General features: G+C 45.1%; 1 protein-coding gene across 1 annotated transcript in view; it reads left to right on the top strand.

Moving 5' to 3' along the window:
* itga8 (integrin, alpha 8) overlaps positions 1-24,281 on the top strand; it is a 66,335-nt gene that overhangs the window by 18,414 nt on the left and 23,640 nt on the right. Inside the window, exons 13-21 of the mRNA XM_036538092.1 lie at positions 3,099-3,290; positions 9,042-9,087; positions 10,055-10,162; positions 13,969-14,024; positions 14,546-14,700; positions 16,227-16,364; positions 16,636-16,703; positions 17,197-17,344; positions 19,716-19,808. Coding sequence (XP_036393985.1) covers positions 3,099-3,290; positions 9,042-9,087; positions 10,055-10,162; positions 13,969-14,024; positions 14,546-14,700; positions 16,227-16,364; positions 16,636-16,703; positions 17,197-17,344; positions 19,716-19,808 — 1,004 coding nt within the window. The remainder of the gene's footprint in view (positions 1-3,098; positions 3,291-9,041; positions 9,088-10,054; positions 10,163-13,968; positions 14,025-14,545; positions 14,701-16,226; positions 16,365-16,635; positions 16,704-17,196; positions 17,345-19,715; positions 19,809-24,281) is intronic.

Genomic DNA, 24,281 nt, shown 5'->3' with positions numbered 1-24,281 from the left:
TGGGGGCGATGGGAATCCGCACCAGAAGTGACCCTTTCTCTTGCCTCGGAACCGAATTTAAACAAGTGTCAGTCACAGCCACACTGGAAGAAAACGGTGATTAGTCTGGTTTCTGAAGCCAGATGCTGCTCTGCGCTGAGGGATTCCAGTGTCAAAAAGGATGAATGAAAGATGAAAGCAAATTAAACCGTTTCTGTGAATTTGTGTAATAAAGTCCAGTGTCCTGGCAGCCATCCTGATTAGCGGCCAGTTCCAATGTTCCAGCCCTTCCTCTGCCCCTCTTTAGCTCCTCCCATAAACAAAGTCAAACATTAAAGAATCAGAGATAAACCCTGCTGTATTGCCGAAAGTTAAAATGGCGTTTGCACTCCTGAGGAAACTGATAAACAGAAATCCAATCTCGCTCACCGTTTCAAGCGTTAATCACCATGTCCTTTTATTAGACAACAGCTAATGTTTCAGCCACAAAGACTTCCATCAGACCATCAGATGTATAACAGTAAATGAAATAAAGATGTTGGAAATATGTTTGAAATATGAGAGGCAGGTTGAAGGTGGGGGCTGTTTTAAGGACATACCTGATGACATCATTGATGTTGTTCTTCATTAATATTAGCCTCGGGGGATTAGTGGATGGTGGTCAGCAAACTGACTTGTCCTCCATTATAGGATGGGGTCGTGTGTGTTTAAGCACCATTCGCTTGCCTTGAATTGCGGTCACATTAGTAGCAAGCTCCTTCTGCTTTGCCAAGTTATGATGACGCCTACAAACATTAAGCCACTTTAAAGCATTAACATCAATCTAAAATTCTTTTAAAAAACATGATTGGATGCATTCATATTAATCTGTGTTATGTGATCAATGTGCAGTGTGGAAATTCATAGTCTTTATTTGGACAGCATCCTTAATAAATGACTTTGAGACATTTCTGCTGCTGCTATCAGCTTTTTCTGCTGCATTTTACTCTGGCAAGAGAACAGTTTACATAGTCCATCATTATAAGAAAGCCTTCACATTTTCATTCAATGCACTTGTACAATAAATAAAAAATGTCCAGGCAAGATTTACATTCAGCTGGTAAACATTTGCTTTGCTCATTCCCTGCATGCATTTGTTGAAGTCCAGCTGTTTTTCTTGCTTCTCTGTATGAAGTAGCTTGATGTGGCTATGCTGTGTATGTTGAAACGGCAGTTAAAAACGAACATTCGGCAACTCAGATGGAAACATGTTTTCCCTGGTGCTGGTTTCTCTTCAGGTGCCGGGCCTCTGCGGTTTTATTGGCCGAGCCCATGTGAACCATGCAAGAGGACGCCTTTGAAGTCCGTTTAGTGATCCACTTCACGCTCCATCAACGGGCTGATAATGTGTTCAGGCGGTCCTTGGCGGGCCATTGATTACTCTCGATAAGGGACCGTTTGCCAAACGCCCTCTGTCTGCTTCACATCACAGCATGATTTTGGTCTGACAACCATCCCGTCTCCCGTCATTCAAGTTCTGAACAAGTTCTGACTGTAAATCAAACGAGGGAATTATTAAATACCTTGTTCTCCAAGGCTGTGTTTAGATGGAAAATGTTTGGATGGCTGCTGTTTTCTAAGACCGCAGAATATTCCCCTCTGGGTTCAATGCAGAACCAAGTGTGATTTATGATGTTTCATCTGAATTATGCTGGAACATATAAGATTTCAATGAAAGACAATTTGGCAGTTACTGCAAGTGGAGTAGCAAAATAACATTTGAACCCTTTGAAGAAGGTTTCTGTGAGATATTAGGGTCAGTGAATTGTCAAGCAATTGAGATCTGTTTGTCACTGCTTGTGCTCTTGGCTGTTCCAAAGAAGTCTAAAATTTACACAGCAGAATAATCTATTTGAACTTTAAATATCAGGACACAGTCAGCTAGTGATTGGAGAGTAAAGCTTAAAGGCAATAGTGGGTGGAGCTACCATGTGCTGTCAATCACTGACTTGTGGTTGGTTCAAAATCAGAGAGTCACTGATAACACATAATAGCCATGTTACAGTACATGAAGCCTCTCCCATAACTGCATTTACCCACAGCTGTGGTAGCTGAGGCTTGCATTTACAGGCATATTTTATTCCTGGAGCAACTTAAGAAGCACACCTAACAGGCGAGAATGAGACCCTTTCCATGCTAACCTGGTGCTGGTGTGGTGCCTGGCCTCGTTCCACCATGCCATGCAGCCTCTCATTTTGAAGGAAATGAGCTCACCAAACACCCAACATCAAACGTGCGAGCATTTTATTTCCCCTTTCCTCGCCAAGCTAATTTTGGTGTTGGGCCAGCCCAAGGAAAATAGTAATAATAGAGTAAATATCACTTCTGGAGGCTGGGGGAAGAGGAAGTGGTTGCTTTTATGTAGCGGTGATTATTGTAATGGTAATCACAGACCTTTTTTTGTGGATGGGACACAGCCAGCACATTTCAAAGCATTTTCACATTGTTCATAGGGAGCACATTTGAATTAATCCCAAATGGCAGATTGCTTTGAAAGAATTTGCATTCATATGAGCTCACGCTAGCAGAGGTTGCCTAGTGAGGATGGTTTGGGAGTCTTGTGCAATGGTCTGAGTAGAGGTTAGAAGCAGTGCTGGAGAGATGACCTGACAGTGGAGGTCCCACAGCGCAGGTAGCGGAAGAGCAGGCCGACCCAGCTCTTCACTTTATTTGGGACTGAGGATTCTCCAACGATCCCGATTTTCCTGTAAAACTCTCCGTTGTCTAATTTCCACCTAGGGAATAGATATGGTGTCATTTCCTTCAGTTTTTTCCCTTGAGTTTAGGGTTGAATTTGCTCTTTGCGCAGATAAAAGCCAGTTTTATCTAAATGACCGCTAGCATACCTTGATTTATTCACTCCAATCCATCCAAAAAAAAAAAAAAAACGAAACCTCCGCTCGGTGCAATAAGGCAGCTCCTCGGTCCCGTTCCAGGAAATGGTATCTGGAACACATGTTTAATTCCTGCTTTGCTTTGCTGATGCGAGGTTAATTGCCTGGCAGCGCTCTGCAGTAGGTGGTCTCTTGGCTGCCGCCGGGTCTGATGGATTCCCCTTCTCTTTCCTTTCCACCCCGCAGACATTGCAGTGGGGGCTCCCTTCGCAGGTGACGAGAGGAGGGGCCGGGTGTTCATCTACAACGGGCAGAGCCACGGGCTCAAAATGCAGCCCTCCCAGGTGCTGGAGGGACCATGGGCCTCGCAGGCCGTGCCAGCAGGGTTTGGCTTCACCCTCAGGGGGGACTCCGACTTGGACAAGAACGAATATCCAGGTGAGTGGAAAATTCCGTCCCCTCCCCTCTGCCTCTGCAAAAGGGATTACGTGCATTTCGGGGCGGATGCAGGCCGAGGGACGAGCACGCGGGAGGGGGTGCCGGTAGCGCTGAAGTGAATTACTGTCCCTGTAAGGGCCATGAAAGAGCCCATCGCCCTGACAGATCTCCTCTGAAAGACAGAATGGCTTTTCAACTGCAGCCTCTTTAATAGAAGGAGCTAGTCCACATTGCATGGCTTTAATTTCCAGCATCTTCTAAAGAGCTCCAGACATTTCTTTTGGTAAAGCCTCCATTGCATTGGAAAAAGGAGTCATGTGTTAAAACCTTACTTTCAAAATCTAAGCGATTCGTTCTCCAAGATGACAGGTTATATTTTGTGTGTAATGTTCTCTAAAAAGCCTTCATAAACCCCCGGTCTGAAGTAATTTTTTATTTCACCCCTCACCAGTTTTATGGAGTCTGGATTTGTAGTTTGCAGGGTTTTCTGTGGGGGGGGGTGCCTGTTAGGAATGTCCCGCATGCAGAATTAGGCTGTGCGCTGTCCCACTCCTGCCGTCCAACGCGGGATGCACTCCGTCGCCTCATTTATTTATGGAGCAGGCCTCTGCCGGCCATCCCGGCGCAGCAACCCCTGGGAATCCAGATCACTTTTCCATGCACGGATTCATTGGGAAATCTTTCAGAGGAAGCGCTCTCATGGGAGTTCAGGAGAGCTGTGCACATCGTTGCTAAATCTTAACATGCCCTTTACAGAGGTGCACAGAAAACATCGAACAAAAAGCAAATGCAAATACATTCGGGAGGAATGAAAGAGTTTCTTTTGGTGTAATGAAACAAGATGAAGAAAGGTTACCGAGGTGACTGGATAACATTCTATGGTGGATATTGAACGATTCATCTCCAGCTAATTCAGAATGTTGTGTGTGAAAAATCAGAGTTGACATTTGATAAAAATCTATACGGAGTAACTATTATAAATACATGATTTAAAAAAGGAAAGAGACAATATTTCAAAAGGGCTGTAATGAAATTGTTTCCTACATGTTAACTGAGAATGTATGAATCATAAACTTTAAAGAGAAAACAGAGGGATGCCTTGGCAAACTTCATAACCCATATTTGGATTTGATAATTCAATTCCATTTTGGAAATGCAGAACACAAGATAATCATCTTAAGATGAGTAGTTGTTTAACCTTTGACCACTCAAAGACAGAATAGAAAATGTAATAACTGAATTACAGTGTGGATGTGCAGGGTCCACACACTTTCACACACTTTACAGAGCATTATTTTACCTTATGTGTATATTATGTGTGCTAATCCAGAATCACTTACATAGCAGTATTCAGTGTTACTTTTATGACATTCATACAGCTGGATATATACTGAGGTAGTTCAGGTTAAGAGCTTTGCACAGGGGAACAACAGCAGTTCCCTACCTGGGAATCAAACCGACAATATTTGGTCGGTTTTGTGTGCTTTATCATGTTTTTTTGTCAACTCTTAGCTGAACTTCTAAAAGCACAGCTTAACTGGAGCAGAATTTTGTATCGTGTTATATTTGCATGCTGTTGTGGGAGGCCGTTTTGTGAAAGATGTTACGAAAGTGTTTTCCTCTCATGCGTCCCTGGAGTGTTTTGTAAACTTCAGCGTAAGTGTGACAGAAATAAAAACAGTCACTGGAGCTTTTAAAGCACTTTGAATCTTTAATTCGAATCGGCAGGAGATTGAAAGTGGTTGTGTGTAGAACTGCTTAATTTATAGCAGGCCCTCCACTTGAAAGGTAATTAACAGAAAATGGGTCTTGAAATCAGCTATTTTTTACAAGATTATTTTTCCTACATTTTGGAGGGCCTTGAAAGAAAGAAAAAAATACAAACACTTTGCATTAGATTGGTCCAGACCGAATCTGTGTTCATTCTTTATCCCTTAATAATAACAGAATTCTTCAGATCATTGATTCCGCAAACAGGAAGTGGAGCGCTTACGGCCTGCATGGTGTTCACACGTGCCCGACAGCCCGCCGGGCTCGATCCAGGCCCACATCATTACCACCATCCAGATCAGAAGTCGCCACTTCTTCAGTATCCCCCCACTTTACGCGTGTCTCAATGCCTCATCAGAGGCAGTCGCAACACGAGGACAGGGTTATGGAGAACCAGTCAGATGTTGTTAATGGGGAATCAGGGGGTAGGTGGGATTGCTCTGAAAGTTAAATTGACGCTCACGGGTGGCACCACGCTGCAGGTCGAGATGGAGGGAGAGAAAAAGCACTGCTTTTAATTTAGTTTCTCTTTATCAGTCCAGTAAAGTAATGCATTTCAAAGTCTGAAGTGTCTTTGATCGTTATTACAAGCTAGCTGCCTTACCGTCGGTCTCAGTATAAAAGTTTGCTATTGATGTGGTGCAATATACATGTCTTTGTGATTCAGTTGTTTCATACTGTAGCCTTGGCACAGTTTCATGACTTTTTTCCAAAGACCAGATGGACATGGTATTGCAGTTCAATGTGCAACTTTTATAGACTTGATTAAATGTGTCTACTATTTTTGGTACTGGGGATATATATCATGGAGACACATCCTCCTTTGCTTAGTAGAGCGGGGTACCCCTACACACAGGGGAATATGTTTTGGCTATCTCTGTCCTTGGCTATATCCACAAGACAGCTGGAAAACCTGTTCCTAGCTTGGTAATGGCCCCCTCTCTCCCAGGACTAGCTCTCACATATGCCATTCGCCTCAGGGCGTGCTGTGAGTCTCTGGGGCCTAACCTCTGACACCACTCTTCTTTCATCCCAGCCTCATTATTCCCTCCATCTCTGCGTGCACTGGCCAATCACATTCCCTCTCTCAAGCCTAAAGAAGCAAAGCTGATCCATCCTCAGGCAGGATGGGGGGAGGTTTGTGTATGCAGTATAAGTAAATGTAGATACTCTCACAAAAATAGTCCTGTATGCTTATCACCGACATTAGATTTTGCCAGCGTAGGATACATGCACCACCCTCCAGCTCTTGGTTTAGTACTTATCTCCCCCTCAACTAAACTAAAGGGAAAAGTGTCCTTCACCCTCCTTCTCCCACTGAACAGCATAGTATTTCCCAGAACAGTGGCCAGTCTAACTAGCTTGACAGACTGGATAACAAAATATTGATAACTTAGTCATCTTGGTCTATTTTCTTAGCGCCCATGCCAAAACCTTGCAAGTGTAGAGGTTAGGTGAAGGTGAGGGGTATTTAGTCAGATTCCCTAAGGGCTATGATTATGTTGTGGGTAAAGGTCAGAGGCTGTGGTTAAGGGTTATGGCAGCTTTAATTGTAATCAGGTAAGGGATGAATCTTGCCGGCTCAGTCCAGCAGTAATTCCAAATTCCATTCACGAATTAAGTGGATGAGTCCACCGCAGTCATGAGCTCATGAGAACAGCGCAGGCGTTGCAGTTTTGGGAAGGAGTTTAAGCTCCCTTCACTTTTTGGAACCTGAAACATTGGTGCAATTTGTTATGCCAGCTCCGTTGTTCTCGTGTGAGCCGTGGATTATGGGTAGCGGCTGTTTTCTCATGGGCAGGGCTAATTCGATTGACCATTGGAAAAATGTGCTATTATATCATTTACCCCAAAGGTGCACTTACCTCAAATCAACCTACGTGTCAGTCACCGTTTTCCAGCAGCGAAACAAATCAGGATAAGGATCGCAGAGATATCTGTTGGGAGGAATCGGCTTTAATTTCTTTGCAAAGGGGAAGCTGGATTGATCAATACAGGAGGAACGAGAGCAAAATTCTTTGTTTTAGGTCCCAGGTCAGGTTGCGTCCCCTGCGGGCCTCAAGCATGAACGTGGTAAAAGGATTTGCTTGCAGAATACACCTAAACTGAATTACTTTAACAGGCCTGTTTATTGAAAAGGAAGATGTTGAGCCCTCAATTCTTCTTCCTCTTCCAACTGCTTGCGCCCTCCCCCCCCCCATCCCCCCATCCCCAGTGCTGAAAACCGCCAAAAATGCAAAGGTCTTACTTAGCTGTAGGAACCTTGTTATAGCATGGACCCAGAGGGACTTCACCAAAATGCTCAATGTTTTTGTCTAACTATAACACATTTTCATGCCAGGTTGAAGTGATTCACACAGATGTAGTAACCAGATGTCAGCCTCTTCAATTAAATTAATCTGTAATCCCACGTTAGGAGGGATGTGAAAAATTGGACCTTGCAGCCATTTTTTACATGGTATGGACAAGTGTGCTTTGTGTCAAGATGAGAACAACTAGAAGAACTGAGTTATGACAGGCAGACGGCCAAGAATTCCAGCTTCCTTAATGTACTGCTTTTGTCTGGTGGCTCTCCCCCTCTTTATATGACCAAAACCACTCTGCATTCTCTGTGGGCTGATTTTGGTTCCCAACCTGGGTTGCTGATTGTTACGTTACAGCGTTCACTTTCTGCATTCAGATTTCAACATGTATTTGGCATTGATTATTTCCCAGTGTATCTCACCCATAAACCTATAAATCCCTTAAAGGCCACCCATGATTCTACTCCGAAAAGAGTTCATCCCAGGGAAAGTGCTTGGTTGGATGTTCCAAGCATTCATAAAGAAGACTTATGAGGGTTATCCATGCAGCTCATTCATGACACTAGACACATCCAAACAGTCACTTTCCCTGGATTTTATTTTCTAATGATTGTGCAGTTGTTTTAGGGAACTTTTTCAACTGCTGCTGACATTGAAATGTGAACCAGCCATACATTTCAGAGAAGAATTATAGATGCATTTTAACAAGACTAACATTCCCAAACTAAACACACCCTTGTTTTAATGGGAGGTACTTAAATGTATCAGATATTATGATTAATATAATGAATTCAAACTGAATGACAGATATATCTAAAGAAAATCCTAAGACACAGTGTAAATGTTAGTTCAGTTTTACAAATGTGCATTTTAAAGAGCAAATTTATAAGATGAACACATTTGCCCTGTGCCTTATTGGGATGGTCTTAATCATTAAAACAGATGTCATTCACAGTTAAACTCTACAGCCAACATCAACAAACCTACCAGCTGAGATACTTAGTTTTATTCAGTTAGTAATAGAGATAGCAGCTTTGTATTTAAATCTGGGTAGAATATTTCCAGAATTGGCTGAATAATGTTTGAAATATTTTCTTTCCTTTTCCTATCAGGGTTAAGTAGCATGGTTTCATTAAGCCTTCACTACGCAATATGGTCATATTGTTTTAATTAAGGGTGGTATTTTTGCATTTACAACACTTATTAAACTTAATTCAATTTAAAACGCAGCATTAGGAAAGCTCGTTAAACTGGCGAATCCAAACTATCAAGTATCACGTATTAGTATGAACATCAATCATATTGTTTCAGTATTTGGCAGAACATCACGAGGCAGAAGACTGCGCTAACGTGGAAATCCTTACATGTTTTTTTTCTCTTGTTTTGTGAAGCCAAAGGAGGCTCAGAAAGGTCCAGAATATGAAGTGCCCAGGGTTGGCGACTTAAGGGAATAGGGCCGTTTGGGTAAAAGGTCATACGGAGCTTCAGCCGACAAATAAACAGAGTGTTATTTATAACACCGGCCCTGGTGCCATTTGCGTTTATGCAAAATCACAAAAATGTGAGAGGTCTGCATTTGATGAAGATTGGTGGAGAGTCTGAAATGACTCCCAGCTGTGGCACACTTTGAAGCTGACGCAGTGTCCTCCTCTCTCTCTCTCTCTCTCTCTCTCTGCAGATTTGATCATTGGTGCCTTCGGTGTGGGGAAAGCAGTGGTCTACAGGTAGGCTGGGTCCACCTGGCTGCCCGGTTTCGACCCGCATGCACGATGTCCCCTTGCTCCTGCATACCGGCCCCTCACCAGCGAACAGAGACAGGCACAACTGGAGCATGCTTTCAATAACACACATACTCCTCTCATTAGGCCAAATGCCATACTGTTTAAACAATTTTCAGTCTGTGCTTGATCTCCCCGGCTTTGTGTTCCTGGGAAGGATTGGAAATGCAGAAATCTCAAAGCACGAAAGACATAATTTTCTTGTTTGCTTATCATTAATATCTCAGAGTGCGCCATGTGGGGGAAATTTCCCTGCGTGTATATGTGTTTAATTTATAGATCGAAGTGGCGGAAATGACTCAGCATAAAGAGAGGCGGGTTCATAGAGATTAGCCCTAATCTTTGTCTAAACGTGTGTTTTAGTCCCAGGTCTTTACTGTTTCACAGTCTAATGTGAAATACCCCCATGAACTCACTGAGAGATGAATGATATGGATTCTCTGTGCTAGGCACTATATCCTGTCTTAAAGAATTACTTAGTGTGTGATCAGTTAAAATCGTGAGGAATCGGAGTGTCATTCATTAAGTGTGACTGTTGCACATATTGCACAAATGCAAAACAAGCAGGCATTGTTAAATTATTGCAACAGTGTACTTACACTAGAGGTTTGATAGGTTTAAGTTTACTAAGATGAGTCAAGGCATCATCACTTAAAAAACCCAGGAAGTGTTTGGATGCATGTACAAGCCTGTATAAATTAGACTGTATCTTTGGTTTGTTCGGTGTCTATCGAAGCAAACACTTTCCCCTGGGTTTGTTAATATGTCTACTGCTAATGAAATGTGATTTTAAAACAGTGGAGTGAATTAGTGATCTTTTTGCAGAGAAGTACCCTGAGGATGTGATGCTCTTCCCCTGATCCATGGAGGGTGTAAACCTGAGATAAATCTGGCATCGTTGTCTGTTCCGCAGGGCGCGGCCAGTGGTGATGGTGGAGGCCCAGCTGCTCCTTAATCCCTGGATCCTGAACCCAGAGGACAAGAGCTGCCCCCTCCCAGAGCAGGACACCATGGTAACCTGGTGAGTGAGTGATGGGGGAGGAGGTGAGGAGGCCAACGGGGCCGACACGGGGGGGCATCCCCCTTTCACCTTTGCATCGTGACCCTGGTCTGTCAGCCCTCTGGCATGAGAGACGGTTCACACACTCTCCAGGTTTCGTCCGGGTCGGCCCAGGGAAGGGGCCCCAGGAGAGGCCAGCACACGTCCAGCCCCGTGAGGCTGTGGGAATAGGCAGGCTGGGCAGGCTGACGGAGCTTATCAGGCCTACCCCGATTAAAGGATGAGTGTTCACATATCTCTCCTCCTTATTCGGGGGGCTGGAGCGTGGGCTAGAGAAAACTATGGCTAGATCACACGTGCGGGTTCTGCACTTCAGCAGCACACATCTGGCCAATAAATCATGCTCTAATGGAAGGCATTTTGTTAATATTGCAGCTCTTTTTTGAGGGAAATCTCTTAAGGTCAGTGTTGGTAATTCAGCATGTACGCATCTCTCCCTCCACGCGAGCATAGCAGGGGGTAGCTGGCATCAGGGCCAGCCTGCATGTGCCCCCAGGGGCTGTCTCTACAGCTTTCAAACATCTGGGCGCCTGCACTGAGGCTGGAATTTGTGTGTGTGTGTGTGTGTGTGTTTGTGTGTGTGTATGTGTGTGCGTGTGCGTGTGTGTGTGTGTGTGTGTGTGCGTCTCTGCATGCCTGTAATGTATTTGCTGCAGAGAACTGAACAATTCTCCACATTCAGAAGTTTAGCCTGGCTGAGGATTTCCATGCAGGCTTTAAAATAGCAGTGCTGAAGGGGGGCTGAGCTCCATTAAACGCTCCACTTATTTACTGTGCGCTCTTGTGCAGAGGCTGGCTTTCTCTGTGTAATCTAGGCAGTCAGTACGTCCACAGAATGTGGTGTAGTTTGCCCAGTCCCACGGTCCCTTGACGTTGATACTGCTGCCTCCATTAAAGACTCGATCAGCGTTCCCCCCACCCCCGAGGGGTGTCATTTATGGCTTCGAGCCTGTAAACATCCCAGGATTGTTTGGTCAGGACAAGTGTGGTTGTCTGGGTTGGCTGCTGTAGGTTAGTGATTGTGTGTTCAGTGAACCTCATGGGCTTGGCACAGGGGAGAGAACGGGTTTCGGGCAGAATGACAAAAAGCACTAGTCTGTGGAATTCAAGAAAAACAAAAGTGCATCTTATTAAAATAAATTTGAAGAGTGTGGTCGGGGGTATTGAATCAGATAGGCGACCACTGTAAACACTTTAAGAGAGAAGGAGCTTAGCAGTAACTTAAACCTGAAGTTACTTCAGACTAGCAGAAAGGTAGTGGCGCCTCTGTCTTGTGCATGATGTGTAAAGACGTGATTGAATCACGCTGCATGCCTGTGTCCAGACAGTCAGGATCATACGTTTAGACCATGAATGGATGTGTTGTTTTGGAGAAGTCTCCTCAATGGGGAATTACCGGTGCCGCTTTAGCCCCTGCTGTGCCTGTCCTCACAGGCGAAACAGGGTACGGCGCGGTCAGTCCTCCGGGAGGTGGAAGTAAACGCCACTAATAGTCCCACAAGCGCGTCCCAGAAGTATGTTTTAATTGTACATGGCAAACGGGCCATCTACAAGGAGGAGTTTGACCGAGGTCAGCTCTCAGGTCAGGCCCTGGGGCTAGGAGCGAGGATAATTACATAAGACGTGGGGAACTGCTGTGGACAGAGAGACGGGGGCATTATTTCACCACGTGACAGCCAGTTTTCTCCACCACTCACTCACATGCACCACAAACGACACATTACTCTTCATTAAATATTCACGATGCCATCTCTAAAGGTCACGCAGAGTGCACAGTGCTTTGTAATACGATGGCATTCCATCACAGGTGCAGTTCTTTGAGGAAAAGCCATACGCACCACATGCACAACCCCCCCCCCGTGGAAGGCTGTACCACCATAAACCTTTGTAAGCTGGAGAAACCACACGTCAATTGGTGGTCGAAGTCGTCGACCAATTCAGATTTCACGCTGACGGATAATTTGCACGGCAAAGTCAGAATGCGTGGCGTTCAGTCCTAATACGATGCAATCAGTGGAGATTAGTGCGATTAGGTATGCCTCGGGACGGGACCGGTTTGCGTGAATGTGAGGGATGTGCTTTTCCGCCTTCAGTTAAATTCCGGGGCATTAATTGTCCGAGTCCTCAGCGTAGGAGTCCCCTTCCTGTGGCATGTTGATATTGGGGGCGATAAGAAAGCAGCAGCAGTCTCAGGGCCTGTTTCTGCACACTCCCCAGCAGCCAGTCCACTTCCGCTGGAGGAAACACTTCTCCCCTTTGTCTCCTGTGGCCCTTTTTCTGGCAGGAACACTTTTCGACAGAGCCGAGGTCTAATTGCAGCTTAAATTGCCCTGGAATCCATTAACAGGCAATTATCAAACTGTTTGTAAATTATTTCATTAAATATTTAGGCCAAAAGCCTCTCTCGCCAATTCTACATCATTTAGCCTCAACAATTGCATATTATATGTTTTGTTGCGATCGTTGTGTTTTCAATTAATGCTTCATTGTTGTGTATTTAGTGGTTAAAGAGGTAATCTGGTATGGGGTTTGCATGTCCTTTTGGGGTTTCCCTCCAGCATGTTTGCTGACTGGTGAAATGTCAAAGGGCTGCTCTCAGAAAAAGGATCTGCAGTTTGCCTTCAAAACAACCATTCAACATGGGCATATATTTGAGGCTTGAACGTTTGAACAGGGGTAAGGCTGTTCTGGCCCGGAAATAAACCTTAAGTTGTTAGCAATTGCTGTTATGCTAGTTGTTAAGTGGTTGAATGGGCCAAACATGTGCCAAAGTCAGTGGGCCTAACAAGACTGATTTGTAAATGCTTAGAATGAGATAGTGACACCCTGTGTACCTTTAAGTTGTTGTCTGGATTGAAGGTCTCAGGAGAAGACGGAGGCTTCACTTTACTGCAGTAACCATTACTCGAGACACAAGGTTTGTCATGGTGAACTGATTGACGGGCTGTGAGCTGACTCCTCGCCCTCTGTTCCCTGGGGAGCCCCACCCCTTCCTTTGCCTTGTCACTCACTCAGCGGCCACTGCTAACCGGACCCACCTGTTCCCCTGGCCCTGGGACCCTCTGTCACGGCCCGGCCCGTGTACTGCCCGCAACACGCCGCACGTGTCCTCCCCAACCCGCCATAAATCAGCCCGGCGCTCCCACGCCCAGAAGAACGGGCCCCGTCACTGCGCAGTCAGAGGGCGGGGTCAGATTCCCCTGGATGGTCATGCCTTTCAGAGATGGTGCCGATAGTGACGGTTCCTCTTACAGGGGGGCAGATAACTCTCATTCCAGGGGTAACCCAAGGTTTGCCTTTATGAACGAGTGCCCATCAATCAACTTTTATCTGAAGTGCCCCTTAACAACGGAGCCATCATAGAGCTATCCCCAGAAAGCAATGTGCTTAACAGCAGATATAACATGAAAGTAGGCGCAATGTTGTCATGACAAGAGAGGAAATTGCCTAAAGTGATGGTACCATCCTGTTCATAGTCAATATGTGGCAAAGTATTAGGAAACTTTGTTCTTAATATGTGAATGTGCCATTGCAGTTTCTCTCATCATCAGTATTAACAGGGTTTTGCATACTTCATGCCATTTTTATCACACCAGTTTGCAGATTGTCTATTTCCATGGAGCACATGGCACACTTGGATCTGTGAAGAAGAGTTAATAAAGTGTTAATACACTATTCACAGTGCAGACGAGCTATTCTTCCTGTGTCAGTAACATGTGAATCTGTTTTACAGCACTCCTCTCTCCCTTTCCCCTGTTGTCTTGCAGTCTGACGGCGGCGGTCTGCATTAAGGCGTCGGGTGTCGGGATTCCAGATTCCGTAGGTAAGCAGCTGCTCCTCGTTTATCCCACTCTTGTGCTTTTTCTCCTAAAATGGAAATGGCCCGTCTGAATCTTAGGGTGCCTGGGGTGACTGCAGGCGGAGAATGGTAGTGCCAAAGATAGATCCATCAACGGTGAATAAAAATGTCTTTCCCTGGTTCTTTTCTGACCCAGCCAGGGCGTGGAAGATGGTGTTGAATTTGAGGAAACAGATTTGAGGAAAGGTTTGATGTGAAACCCGAAGCCTGAAAGTCCAGGCCAAAGACAGGAAAGATACAGTGCTTTAAATCTCTGAACACTAAAAAAAAAGCTTCTGTTCTCAATATAACATTTATCAATGCAGCCATTGTGCGGATACATTGTTTCCAGAAGCCGTTACATCTTGGAAGGTCCAGCAGCAGTTAACCTAAAGCGTGTGGGTTTTCATGGCCTCGGTTCCCCCAGTCCAGACTGAATTGGACCCTGCGGATATCAAAGTATGGAAGGCACGTCTGTAACCATAGTGATTAATGTCTCCCCCCAGCCCTGAACATAGAGCTGCAACTGGATTGGCTGAAACAGAAAGGAGCCATTAAGAGGGTTCTGTTCCTCGACACCCACCAGCACCAGCACCGAGGGACCCTCCTCATCAACAAGAGGAAGAGTCATACGTGCCAGAACTTCCCTGTGTACCTCAGAGTGAGTCCAGTGGATTAAGCTCACATGTAAAAAAAAAATACAAGGTCACACTTCATTACAAGGGCTTGTTCTTACTGTTAAGAAAACATTTCATATAAATCTATACTACTCATCAATCATAACTATGTATTAATAATTGTTTTCGAAAAAGTTGGGTTCCCAAGTGACTCAGACAGTAGAAGCACTTGGTTCAAATACAGGGTGAGCCCTACTACAGGTTTGAGACTGGCCAGGTTATTTTCCAGCAAGAGGTGGGAGCCCACGTTGGTAAATATCAGCTTTGGAAACTTACATTAATTCCTAAACAGAACGTTTGAACATACCCTACTAATGGTTTTAAAAGAAAGATTTCTAAATAATTTTTCACACTCCAAATTTTCAGTTTAACAGCTGGTAGTAAATAGGTAATAAAAGTTTATTACACATCTACTACCAGCTTACTGTCAGTTTGTGACCAACTGTTATCCAGTTGTGTAAGTAATGTGTCATAAAATGATATTTGTTATATAAAGTACAAAGTATAAAGAATATGTACAAAAATATATTGCAGAACTAAATATTTTAACTTGTCAGTTATTGGTGCGGTTGTAAAGGTAATTTATGCAGATTTAATATTGAATTATTTGATATAATTAGTCCAGATAGAGTTAGGGTTCTGTATTACCTGAGTAAGAGTTTTTGAAGCACTTTTTACATTTTGCAGCATGTGCTGTGTATTTTGATGTTAAAATGTTTCCGATTTCAAATTCTCACACATATAAGTACATATTATTTTACTCTGCTCTGAGGTACTCTGCTTCTTTGGGAAAATGAGCAATAAAACTGTGGTTTCATGAGCCATTAGTCTGCAATCTGCAGCTCTTCTGCACTTCCTCTGAGTATAAGATAACAGTGAAAGAAAAGGCTGAAAAAGTGCTTTAACTCAAACTTGCTCAAATACCACTGGAGAATCTAGTTGCAGGCACTCTCATCTGAACAGTCTAAACAAACTTTCATTAGATGAAATGTCTCTCCACAAGTTGGTACTCGTTGAGTTTTTCAAGGAAGACTTTAATTGCTTATTAATTAGATCAATTCTCAGCGGAACAGTAATATCTCTCATTAGTGCATCAAGAGAAATGATCTTGCTGTGACTGCTTATTTCATGTAATGGTGTTTTCCCAACCTTCATTTCCCTGGGTAATGTGAAGGAAAAACCGTAAATACATGAATGGCTGTTAATGGCGTGGCATTCCAGCCGTGTTTAAAACGTAGTATTAAACTCAAACCTGTTTCTCTTCTCCAAGGCCGTGAGCCAGCGAGGGGGAGAGTCACGGTACAACTAGGCAATGAATATCCTAAGCAGGAGGCTTTTAGGGATTGTGTGTCCAGGAATTTCATATTAAATCCATGTCTTGATCGTCCATGCGTTAAATCCTGAAAGAAAACCCACACAGATACATTAAGAGGCTAAACGTCTGAAATAGACTATTTTAAGTGCAGGCATTTCTCATTATAACCTCCCCCCTGTCTTGGTGCCTCTGCAGGAGGAGACTGAGTTTCGGGATAAACTGACCCCCATCAGCATAGCTCTGAATTATAGCCTGGAGGAGACCTCCCCGCTTCCCGGGCTGACACTGAGGCCCATCCTGGACCACTACGGCAAGACCTTCATTCAGGAGCAGGTAAAATAGTGGTGTGAGGCCTTCAGCATGTCATACATCATGTGCCCACAGAAGGGCAAGATGTGGGACTGGGAATGTCAGACCTCCTGCATTGGAATGGTCTGAACTAGTTGCATAGATAACCTTCCCCTTCACTTGAAATATGACCTGAATAATGTAGGCAGTTTACTGGCACTTTAACAGCTTGGAGATGTTTTTATCTCATGATCTATTCATGGGTACATGTACAGGGAGATCTAACACAGGCTTCTGCCTGTTATCTCCTCCCCAGGCTTTCATTCTCCTGGACTGCGGAGAGGACAACATGTGCATCCCTGATCTCAGGCTCTCCGCCACCATGTAAGTCCTCACGCGCTGTTCTCAGAAAAGATTCATCAAGGCAGCATTTGTTGGGAAAGAACAATGAAAACTATGTGTTCCTGGTACACGAGAGCACGCTTCAGATGATGCCGACATTTGCTGAAAACATGTTAAACGCCATGTCTTATAAATCTGACACCGTTTTGTTTATATACAATGTCGCCCCCAAATCAACATGTGTAAGTAGTTGAAGACTGCAGAACAAAGGGGACTTCTGTCCCTCTTCCTCAGAAGAAAAAAGGCTGCATTTCCTATTGTTTTTATTGGTCCTGGATGTGAAGCGCCCCATTGCACAATGTCTGGTGAAACACCGGGGTTTGAGACATGTGATTGTCAGCAGAGCCTGACAAATAATTTACTGATCATACTTAATAAAACAGAGGTCTGGGTGTTCATTATTTGGAGTGATGAAACTGGTTTTGACTTTCTGCCAGGGATTTCAAAAGCCTTCATCCCATTGCATGATGTACAGGGACAGAGAGCAGCTGGTCATTGGAGATGACAACCCGCTCATGCTGACCATCAACGCGGTGAACCAGGGCGAGGGGGCGTACGAGGCGGAGCTGCACGTGCTCATCCCTCCAGAGGCGGACTACATCGGGGTGGAGCGCAGGCGAGAGGTAATGACCTCTCCAAAAAAACAAATGCACAACTCTGTCATCCCCGCAGCTCGCCATATTCCAACCCAGTGATCATTTTGGTAGGCAACATGCACTACACAGCAACACATTTGGATCATACCCATAACACACAATGCATGCACACACGCACTTGTGCCAGCCATCCCCATAACCCACACTCTAGCATATGCACATGTATGCTCAATGGCCTGGTGGATGACCTCAAGCCCTACACATACTGGCCTGGGGATCACTCCCATACACACCCCAATCCAGTGATCATCCCCACAACCTGGTGATAGTCCTCACAGTCCAGCCATACTGGCCTCATGATCACCCCTGCAACCCAGAAATATAGCCTTGTGATCAACTCTGTAACCCACTACCCAGCCCAGCAATCATCCCCAGTACCACTAAACCCCACCCCAGCCTGAAGTAGGATGTACAGTAAGTCCATTTTAAATTACTCCAATATCCGCCTCCTGTCAGGTATTTAGAACACCAGCCAGCTCAAGGCATACAACAATGCAGGAACGAAAAATTAATGTGTGGCTATTAGCGATCTCTGTGTCTTCCAAAGCAAACACAGAGGAGTGTGCTAATGTGCTCTTGATTGCAGCGTGTCTCCTGAGTTACTCTATTTTAGTTTCCCCGCTTTGAATTAAACTGTTTATTTTGCCGCGACCGAACTGTAAAGAGTCAGGCTTCCCGTCAATGTGCCAGAGGTCCGAGTGGAAACGTTTCCTCCAGCTCTCCGTCTCTGTCTGAGCAGGTTGGATACGCAGTGAATGTTAAATGCCTTTTTTTTTTCCTTCAGTCAGGACAGTCTTCGCTTGGTCTCCAGTGGTGTCACTCCACAGGCCGTCTGCATATTCTCAAATGCTGCTAAATTAGATCACAGCCCTGGGCCAGGCTGTCTAACTAAGCAGGGCATGGTTTCAAACCAAACATCCCTTAGACGAGCCAAGGCCCCAGATCAGACAGCCCCATCGTGTTAGCGCTGTGCTCCTGTCACAGAGGTCTCTGTACATGCTGAAACGCTAAAACACAAAGGGAAAACACAGAACTGCAACACCAAGCTGTGGTTTTTCTTTTTCAAGGAGTTTCTGTATGAGTAAGACTATTGTACATTACACCAGACAGGCAAACAACAAATACAGAAGAAAATGTTATGTTATAGGATTATGTATTCCTTGCATTGCACAGTCCTGCATGTAATGATTTGTGGCCTGAGGCTCCCTGTCGAGAATTGTGAACTCGTAATTGTGTGAGACTGTTACGCATTCGGTAACAACCTCAGAAGCTGAGGCTCTCTGTCAAGAGCTGTGGACTTGACTAGACGAGGCTCAACATTTTCCTTTTGTCCTGAACTTGTTTTTGATCGTTTCAGAAGATTAACAAGCATGACCCTCAGTAGCTAATTCCCTTTGGACATGGTGGCTTCTTTGGTGGTATCACAACCGTGACCTTTGTGTTCTACATATGGAATTTATTTAATTATTCCATTTATATAAATATGTAATTCAAAAATTTCAATTCCAAAAAACTGTAATAAATTGTACTTACTTGCTATACTTACTTGTACTATACTGAGTATAATTGTAACCTTGTTTGAAAATTGTGCTGGTAACATTATGCTATTCTCATTAAACAGTTTTATTTGCCAGAAAGTTACAGCTAATTACATTCACAATTAAGTAATGTTACCCAATATATTTGCGATAATTACAATGGTATAATATAAAGCATATAACAGTAATGATATGACTTTAGCGGTTATGTAGTCAAAAGTCAATCAATAGGTAAAAAAAATCTATTTTCTGCGCTCATTATTCACACAGAACTTTAAAAACAGGTTCAGGACAACCAGTAGGTCAAAGGTAGATTCTGTCTGTCATGAGCATCCACTGCTATCAGCTGACTGTAGTGGGGACACGGACTATAATATTTGGACAATGATAATCATTTTGTTTTTTTCAACAAAGAAATACGAAATATACAGGCATGTTAGATTACATGCCTTGAAGCATCAATCATTCAGTTTGTTATTAATGAGGTTTTTTCTTCTTGGTATTGGTACTGCATTTAAAATCTTGCAGACCTCTTTTTCTTGCATAATTATTACTTGGCAGTGAGCACACGCCTTGCAGAGAGCATGTCCTAATTTGATTTACACGGGTTGCATTAGTGGCCACTGGAGACAGAGTTAGTGGCCATAATGGACGCTGGAATTGGCATTGTTTGGTCAGGAGGAAGTAGCTCATAATGAGTGGGGCAGGTCAGCACAGGGCCCCAGTGATGTATGGTGTTGTTACTGACAGGGTCCGATTCTTCACAGAGCGTTCCTCACCCCGCCCCCTCTCTCTCCCAGACTCTGCAAAGGCTGAATTGCGAGTACCAGATGGAGAACGACACCAGGATGGTGGTGTGTGACCTTGGAAACCCTATGGTGGCCGCGACCAACGTAAGTAGCGCAGCCCCCCTGACTAACTCAAAGGTAATTCTGTGGCAGTGACAGGACTAAACAGGAGGGAGGTGTCACACGCAAATGAGTAAATGAGTGCCCCCCCCCACACTTCCTCTCCAAACAGGAAACGGCTCGTAACGGGATACAGTAGGAGCAATCGAGGCTGTCAGTGACGGATTGCTCGGCGTTCGCAGATCAGTGCCCCCAGGGACCCCTCTGTTGTATGTCAGGGGGTCAGCAAGAGAACTCAGGGTAGCGTGTCCCGGGTAACAGTGCACAGTCTCGTCTCGTCTGTGAGGCCGCGAGACCTCACTCGGCACACACAGGAAACGCGGGCTTTGTTTAGTAAGCCAGGGCCCTTCCGACACAAAACTGAACCCCTCGGCCTGTAGGAGCGATGCACAGGCCCAGCTGTCTCTCCCCTCACTGCAAGCGATAAGTTTCACATGCAGCTTTTGAGAGGCGAGATTAGCATTCGCTTGCTCTGGGGAAAGTCAGACAACGTTCTGATAAATAAGTTACACGATCCAGCATTTCAGGGGGGGCCAGGGGCCCGGCACTCTTTCTGCGCAGCCATGGTGAAAGGCGGACGAGGCCCACATTGCACTGCAAACACTTCGCCATCATTCCAGATGTTTCTCAACCTCATCAGCGGATGGCCTATAATGTACTTCACCTCCTGGAATTGAGGAATTTTTATAATGTGCGCTATGAATCCAAAGCATCAGGACTGATTGTGTGTGCCCTGTTGACAGGGTTATTTAGAGTCCTGCAGTACCTCAGGGGTCTAGCGTGCCTGCGTGCCGCGCTGAACCTGCTCCCTCTGGTACCGGAGCTCTCGCCTTTTAAACACTCCGCACCCACAGGCTCTTGCGCAATCAGCCGGCATCTAATCAGAGCTCGAGAAAAACAAAAACACCTCAAATCAGAAAGACAGATCGAGTAGGTGCCACGGCAAGACCACCACAAATACACAGAGAGGCAGAGTTACAAAAGCCAAATGAGCCAAGATCACAGAATTCCCTTCCCTGGTCAACTACGATAAGCCAACCCCCCCGCCCCACACCACCCTGATAAAACAGTGCAATTAGGGAGCGTTCTGACGCCGTTTGTTTTCGTCCCGTAGCTGCTCTGAAGTGCTGCTAAAACAGAGGGGTTCAGGTCTCTGATCTGACTGCAGCAACAGCTCTGTCTTTATGGGGTGCAGCTGCTCCGGGACATTTCACCGTGCTGCATTAATTAGGGCTGTAACGAGCACTCGGCAAGACCAAAACGGGTGATCCCGCGCGAATCAATCAGCCCTCCCACTGTTCTTTGTCAGAGCCACAGGTCCGCGTTACTTTTGGAGTGCTGCCCAGGAATGGAGTCCAGACATCTTACCCCCGTTCTATTAATAATCCAAATCTGGTCTCACTCCCTTATGGTGAATGTTCAAACAAATCGTGTGTATCGCGACAGTGTCTCAATTATTCAAAAAACTCTGACTTTTGATGATGGACAAATTTGGTACGGTCAGCAGCTGCGCTCCTGCAGTGAGTTACTGCTAAAGACCAAGGGTCCCCTTTTTTGTTCCAGGGGATTCAAACGCATGAAGCACTACGCGTCTGCTCTGTCGTTGATGACGGCTGTGTAGTGTTAAGGCGCCGTGACCCGCTAGAGTGACGTCTCTGATGTTCCAGGAACTTGGTGCAGCTGGGCCCCCTCGTGACCCCCGAACAGCTCCTGTCTCTGCAGCTCTCCCGCACTGATCTGTCCAAGAATCAACTGTTTCGCCATCAAAAATAGCTCTGGCAGGCTGTCTGTTTCCCCTTGAGTATCCTCCATCTTTTTTTCTTTTTACAGCAGCGGTTGTTAAGTCCGAATAATTGAATTGTAATAAGTTTGTAATTGAACACATGAGTGCATACAGCGCTTTGGTCAGTGGTGCCAGGATCTGGATTTGGGGAAGAGTGGGGTGTATTGACAGCTGGAGACTCCCCTCTCTCAACCCCCTGCAGTTTTTTATGAGCCCCTTTATAGTGATTTGATCAAGTATTACTGCCCCATGATGATTTTGCAAAATGATTTGTTTGGCAACTCAGACATACGCGTAAAGCTTTCTATATTTTCCACCTCCAAAGACAACCCCCCTCCAGCAATAAGTGTAACGTTTCCCTGTGTAGGCCGAACTCAAGGAAAACACTGGAGTATTAAGAGGAGTTTGGCTGGAGGATTGGTAGCTGGGGGCTGTACAGTACTTACAGTTAAAGTGTAGCAGGTTTTAGGGAAGTAGCAAAATGCCACACAGAGGGTCGCATGAAAGGCATTTCTGCAGAGTGGCTTGTTCGGGGGGGCAGTTTGTCTCAAAAGGAGACCTAACAAGATAGATGTGAGCCAGAGGTGTATTCTCAGGCTAAGCAGAACATACTGGATTATGCTGTGGGGTAATTAAGTGGAATGTTACTGTTACAGTTACAAAGAGATTGTAAAGGGATTCGGCGGTGTAATGAACATGGGGACGAAAATCAACAAGCTAACGTCTTCCAGATTGGCCGTGTGGTCTGGGCAGGCCCTCGTCTCGCCGTGGAAGGGGTTAACTCCAGATGTGGCAAATTAACGTGGGGCTTAGACAGAGGACGACATGGCCACAACACAGCCTCCCCTCCCCCTCTCTGGCGTCAGACATTCTACATGAAATCAGCGTGTTGCGCCGGATTTGGTGGTGGCATCCACGGAAACTTGGAAAGGAAAAAAAAAACACAAGCAACCCTTTGATCGCTCCATTGTGTCAGCACGGCACTGTTGTTCTGGCGAAAGACATACGCACAGTTCAGGGAAAAAAAAACTCTTTTACTCATCATGGAGCACTCTGCCAAGTGAGTTTGGCATTCTGGTCAGAGAAGATTTTCTAGAGACTACTTCGACCTTAAAGAGCACCAAGAGCAGAGGGGGGATAACAGGTAGAAAATAGATTCAAGATATCTTTTGTGGCTGGTATTAGAAATATGTCTAATGTCCAGGCAGGTTCTTGTGAAATTGAATTTCAGAGCATGAGGCAGAAATGAGTACCAGCTGGGGGTACAGCTGCCTGCATATAGCTTTTAGGCCACATGGTCAGGGTCTGTTATTAAATACAGTGCATAGTTTACGATCCTCTAGCTATGCAGATTTAATTCACGTTCTGCCCATCTGTGGGGGGTTGGAGTTTTATTGTGGTGGAAAAGGCACCCCCCCATGTGTTTCTGTGAATGTAAAGAAAAGCCCACGTGTGAGAATGAGTATTTAAAAATAGCCACTTCTGCTACATAAACTCTGTCTCTCATACTGAATGGCCAGGCAGCCAGCTGCAGCAGCAGTATTACAGATGTGTCTAATTCCACCCAGAAGACACTGGAGCCATTACTTAGGTATGGCAGGGATGGAGCGGGAGAAATATCCTTTTGTCTTGAGTTGCATAGTACAGAGAGAGCATCAGGACATCCAGGGAGTGGATCAGAGAATGGTTCAGAGTGGCTTAGCAAATGGTCTAGAGCACTGATTCTCAATCCTGGTCCTGGGCCCCCCCTGCTCTGCATGTTTTCCATCTTTCCCTGCTCTACCTACCTGACTGAACTCATCAGTGGCACTTTTGATTAGCTGACCACACCTGATTTAATCAAGCAGCAAGGATAGATAGAAAATATGCAGGACAGGGGGGCTCCAGGAGTAGAATTGAGAAACACTGGTCTAGAGAGTAGATCATGAAGCAGTTTATGGAGTGGATCAGCAAGTGGTCTAGAGAGTAGATCATGAAGCAGTTTATGGAGTGGATCAGCAAGTGGTCTAGAGAGTAGATCATGAAGCAGTTTATGGAGTGGATCAGCAAGTGGTCTAGACTGGATGAGGGAGTGGGTCAGTAAACAGTGCAGAGAGAATGAATCAGGAAGTGGTTTAGAGAGTGGTTCAGGAAGGGGTCTTAAGTGTGGATGAGGGTCTCACCCAGTGCAGAATAGGCCCACAGCTAGTTTCAGTTCATCTGTTAGGCCAGATCAGTTCATAGTTAGCCAGTCACACTCTTCCCATCTCTCTTCTCTTTCTCTCTCTCCTACCTGCCCTCTCCCTCTCTCTTTCCCTCTCCCTCTTTCTTTCTCCATCTCTCTCTCTTTCTCTCTCTGTGTCTCACCCAGCAGCTGCAAAGGGTTGCTGCTGTCATACAGAGTCTTCCAAATGCAGACTTTGGCAACAGTGTGACCAGATGTGTTAATGTATTTCATCATTCCAAAGAACTTCATCAAGGTGTCCTCCAAGACATTACATTGCACTTCCTAGTTGGACATCCGGAGGGAAGAAGCTGAAGGGAAATTTGGTGTTGTAATCTCGGTCTGGAGTTCATTGGGAGGGGCTCGGGCGGAAACTAGCCATTGTTTCACATTAGTGACATTTCTTGATCTTCTTGCCAAGATACCTCTTGCGAGTGGACAAGAGGCCTGGATGCACATGCGTTTAAGTCAT

The sequence above is a fragment of the Megalops cyprinoides genome, chromosome 10, assembly GCF_013368585.1.
Source record: "Megalops cyprinoides isolate fMegCyp1 chromosome 10, fMegCyp1.pri, whole genome shotgun sequence".
Classification (NCBI taxonomy): Eukaryota; Metazoa; Chordata; class Actinopteri; order Elopiformes; family Megalopidae; genus Megalops; species Megalops cyprinoides.
This window is presented reverse-complemented; position numbering and strand designations above follow the sequence as displayed.